A 5,075-nucleotide genomic window follows, 5' to 3' on the forward strand; every position below is an offset into this window, starting at 1 on the left:
TAGATTGTAAATTAAAAGTATCAAATAATGCATCAATATAGATAATTATAACATCTTAACTAAAAATTTAAAATCTTAAATCAACTTGAAGTTATGTATATGCATTTGATTTAATCAATATAGTATTTTTCCAACCATGGGTTTTGTGATAATTGCACAATTTTTGGATGCTTCTTTAGTGGTTGGATTTGTGTATGGTTAAGTTATATGTATTTATTGTATGTACATTCATTGGTTGGTCTGTGGTAATTGCAAAAAAATTTGTATGCCTATTGAGTGATTCAATTTTTGTATGATCAAGTTGTATGTTTTTATTGTATACATAGATTGATGTGTTTTTCTATTACTTTGTGATGATGAATTTACACACATAATTTCATGTATTAATGATTGTTGTTTGAGTTTCATTTAGTGGTTGGACTTGTGTATGATCAAGTTGTATGTCTTTATTGTATGTACATTGATTGGTGTGTGCTAATTGCAAAAAAAATGTATGTCTATTGAGTTTAAATGAAAAAATGAAATTGTTTGTATGAATTTAAATGCAAAATTTTGTGTAATGACTGTTATTTGAGTTTCATTTATATGATTGTGTTTTACAATGAATGCGTGACATGTGAATATGTATTTTGAAATGTATGAGAATTTTCTTTATTGATGCTTGGTCCTTGGTTTCTATATTATGTTTCTGCATTCAAAACCTTTTTTGTGTGTGATGATCAAAATTTGATATGTAATGTTCAATGTATCCTTTTGCAATGCTTTTTGTGATTTTCATTAATTGATGTATATTTGTGATTGTGTATGAGAATGGTTGTTGTTTGGGAATTATTTACATAGTTGTGCATTTATAATGAATGTGGATGACATGTTTGATATGTACTTTGAAATGTGTGTGGATTTTATTTAGCACATGGCTTGATTTAATGTCTACAATAATTTTGTATGTTTGGATATTTACAAGCTTGTGTGTATGATGATCAATATTTGATATGCGATGTTTGTAGTATTTATAAATTTATGTGTGTAATAAGAAGATTTTGATGGGATGTTTGTATTCTTGTGTATTATCAATGCTTTTGATGTTTGAATGTTTGTGTATTTGTAATGCTTCTTATGTTTGTGTTATTTTTGTACACACAATCTTGTTTGTAATGATTAAAACTTGAATTGTACTCTTGATTGTGTGTTTCTACTATAGATTGTATGTGTATTTGTACTGTTGATTATATGCATTTTCTAGGATGTGTTTGTATACTTGATTGTATGCATTTTTTATTATGTGTTTGTATTATTGATCACATTTGTTTGTGTATTTACAATCTTGTGCGTAATAAATTCTAAATCATCGTTTATATGTTTCTATATTTACAATGTTTTTGAATGTAATGGTGATTAAAACTTGAATTGTACTCTTGATTGTGTGTTTGTACTATTAATTGTATGTGTATTTGTACTCTTGATTGTATGCATTTTCCAGTATGTGTTTGTATACTTGATTGTATGCATTTCTCGTTGTGTGTTTTTATTCTTGATTACATTTGTTTGTGTATTTACAATCTTGTGTTTAATAAATTCTAAAGGAATGTTTATATGTTTCTGTATTCACAATCTTTTTGAATGTAATGGTGATTAAAACTTGAACTGTACTCTTCATTGTCTGTTTGTACTATTAATTGTATGTGTATTTGTACTCTTGATCGTATGCATTTTTCAGTATGTGTTTGTATGCATTTCTGATTCTGTGTTTGTATTCTTGATCACATATGTTTGTGTATTTACAATCTTGTGTGTAATAAATTCTAAAGGAATGTTTATATGTTTCTTTATTTACAATGTTTTTGAATGTAATGGTGAAAATCAGATATCGTGTTTGAGTAATTGTGTATCTATATATTTTTTAATGGAATGATGAAAATTTAATGTGATGCTTGTATATCTATAATACTTTTTAATGTAATCATGGTTGTTGTTTGAATGAGTTGTTTGTTTATTTGTAATTTTTTCATTGTGATTGTGTATATGCTTGGAATGTGAAAATTTGTGTGAGAATGAGAAAAATTTGAGATGACATCTTTTTGTATTTGCAATAGTATTTATGTAATGGTCAAAATTTGATGTCTATTTTCAATTTAAATTTATTGCACAAGAAATCAAATGGGGGGATTGGGAGTGTTGAGTGAAATAGTAATATTATATAAACTCTGAGTGACGGGGTAGTAGAAATAAATTTTAATCTATTATATAGGAAAATGAAATAGGAGGTGGGGTTGGGGGAGTGATGAGTGAAATAGTAGTATAACAATAAAATAGCATTGAGGGGGAGGGGCCAAATGAACTTCCACCTTCACGTGGTTGGCCTTGTTAGTAGAGAATTATATCACTTTATATCACAAAATTCTCAAAGCCAAGTAAAGTTCTTTTAAGTATAAGTAAAATATTATTTTTGAATTTTTATTTATCAAATTAATTTTTATATATATAAACATAATAAATATTAAAAATGTATCTAATTTTTTCCATAACTTTAATTCACAAACATAGTATATATATATATATATATATATATATATATATATATATATATATATATATTCATTCATGTGATGCAGTTTAATACCTAATTTAAATTTAAGTTTTAAAATAAATTCTCATATTTTATTAAAATACTCTATTAACATTTAATATATTAAATTTTATTTATAATTCTTATCATATATATATATATATATATATATATATATATATATATATATATATATATATCGTTTAAAAAAATTCAAAACTTCTTTAATTAATTTGAATTTAATCTTTATTTAATATGAAGAATAAAATTATAAATATCTATTTACTAATATTAATATTATTATTTATTTAGTCAAAATAAAAAATAAAAAAATTATATATTGTTAATATTGTTATTTAATAGGAAATAGTTCGAAGTTCGAAGAAAAATGGCAGCCAAGTGCAGAGGAGAAGTTTCTCTAAAGAATCATGGCGGTGCGACTTCATTTCTCTGTGACGGCGGTGGACTTGGCTCGTGACTCCACCGGTCAAGGAAACCGCTTTGCAGCTTTGGATCGGTGCTGAAAGAAAGTCAAGTGCCTGGTTCTAGAATAGAACAACGTGTTTCGGCTCAAACCCTAGCACAGGAAGAGAAGGGAAATCTTGTGGAGCGAGGAGAGTATTATGTGGAACGAGGGGAGTCCTCCTCAAGGAGATCGAGGGCGCATTCAGAGGACACAGATGGGTCGGCGGAGGCAAGAAATGATCACAGCGGACGTGTATGGCTGGAGCCCTTTCTTGAGGCATTGGCCCAAGTGGTAGCACCCGAGACTGCAAGTTGTGGCGGCACGCTTGCTGTTGGGCCTGCAGTTGTGAATGTATTTTAGGAGAAAACCCCTCCCTATCCTCGCCATGGTACTAAGAAAACCTGGACTTGTTGGAGCCGGGTAGTAGGGGCCAAATCTGAACCAGATCTGCATGAAGAATCAAATGCTTTTAAGATCAAGGTCAATCTCTCAAGCAAGACGACAATGCAATGGGCACGCGCAACAGATCTCGTGCTGGATCTCTATCAAAATCTTGAATGCCAGATGGGGATCCCCTCCTCTTACCTCAGATTGCTATACAGGGGTAAGCAACTTATGAATCCCCTTCCTCTCTCCTATTACAACATTCATAGGGACGCTTCTATTGTGGCTACCTTTCGTTTGAGAGGTGGTTCCTTTAGGCAGACCTCCTCTACCCCTTCTTTCTCTTATAAAGATGCAGTCCCCAAAGACGTTGCCCATTCACAGCCCTCTTCGACAGCAGCCCATCCATCTGGGGCTCCAAAGCCTTTTCTGGTAGACAAATCAGAGGAAATTCCTTCCACCAACCTCTCTCATCCTGGGATTAACCATCGCTATCAGCCTTTTGCATAATCCGCACTCATATGCAGATTTAATGGGCTCTAGCCTCGCACATCAGATCTATACCAATGGATCCATACCAATTGGACTAAAAAAAGCAAGACCTACTTATGTTCAAAAGGATTCTTCATTGTGGCTTTTTCTCACCCCCTGGTTTCCAGACTTCGACCCTTCTACAGCTGTCATCACCAAGATTCCCATTTGGGTCAGGCTCCCGAATCTTCCTGCGCATCTATGGCATATCCCTGTCTTCTTAGCCATTGCAGACACCTTAGGACGCTATCTGGTTGTAGATTCTTCACGGAAGGAAAATGGACTCTTCACCTACGGGAGAATTTGTGTAGAAATAGATATTAGCAAAGGACTGCTGGATCAGATTAATCTCAAGTTTGGAGATTTCCAATGGACTCAAACCATGGATTATGAGAATACAGCCTTCCGTTTCTGCCATTGTCATCGAACGAGGCACCTCCAGAGTTCCTGTACCTAGTTCCTCGACAAAAAGAAGAATCTAAATCACAAACCCAAATCCAAAAGTTGGAATCCCTGCATGCCTCCCCCTCCTATGGACGATTCAGATTCCTCCAGTTCGGATGAGGAGGAAATTGTAGCAGATGGACAGAATGTTGAGATTTCGCTGGAAGCTCACTTGGATGATCCGACAAACCCCTCCTTCTCTCAGATCTCTCAAAAACGTTCTCATTTATCTTCGTCCTCAGACTCTGATAAGGATATTCTGCCGCCGGGGTACAATAGTCTACAACTTGTTACGGCTCAGCCAAACTCCACTAGATGGGTCAAAGTAAGCAAGAAAAAAGGAAAAGAATGTTGTGTGGCAGTAACTGCCCCCTCAGGGTAGATCTCTCTGCTTAGTGCCAATTTTTTGCATTCCCTTGTTCTCTATAGCCCTCTCCTTGTTTGTCTCAAAGGAGCAAGGTGGAGCCTATCACCATCGGCTCCCTTGCTTTTCTGCTTCGCGTGCATGCAAGCTTGATTGTACTATACTCTTCTTATCTTAATAGAATTATTCTTTATTTAGAAGAAGAAAAAATAAAAAATAAAATATCAAGTTATTTAATAAATTATTTATTTAATAAAAAAAAATGATATATTATTAATATTGTTATTTAATAAATTAGAAAATTTTAATTTCATGATTTA

General features: G+C 32.8%; 1 protein-coding gene across 1 annotated transcript; it reads left to right on the plus strand.

The window, feature by feature from the left end:
• The first annotated feature begins 3,536 nt into the window (after positions 1-3,536).
• LOC149150336 (uncharacterized) lies at positions 3,537-3,926 on the plus strand. The gene has a single exon (XM_089442763.1). The coding sequence runs from the start codon at positions 3,537-3,539 to the stop codon at positions 3,924-3,926; it is 390 nt and encodes a 129-aa protein (XP_089298889.1).
• Positions 3,927-5,075: the final 1,149 nt, after the last annotated feature.

The sequence above is a fragment of the Pinus tabuliformis genome, chromosome 9, assembly GCF_031772625.1.
Source record: "Pinus tabuliformis cultivar Carrire ecotype Pingquan chromosome 9, CPIR1, whole genome shotgun sequence".
NCBI lineage: Eukaryota > Viridiplantae > Streptophyta > Pinopsida > Pinales > Pinaceae > Pinus > Pinus tabuliformis.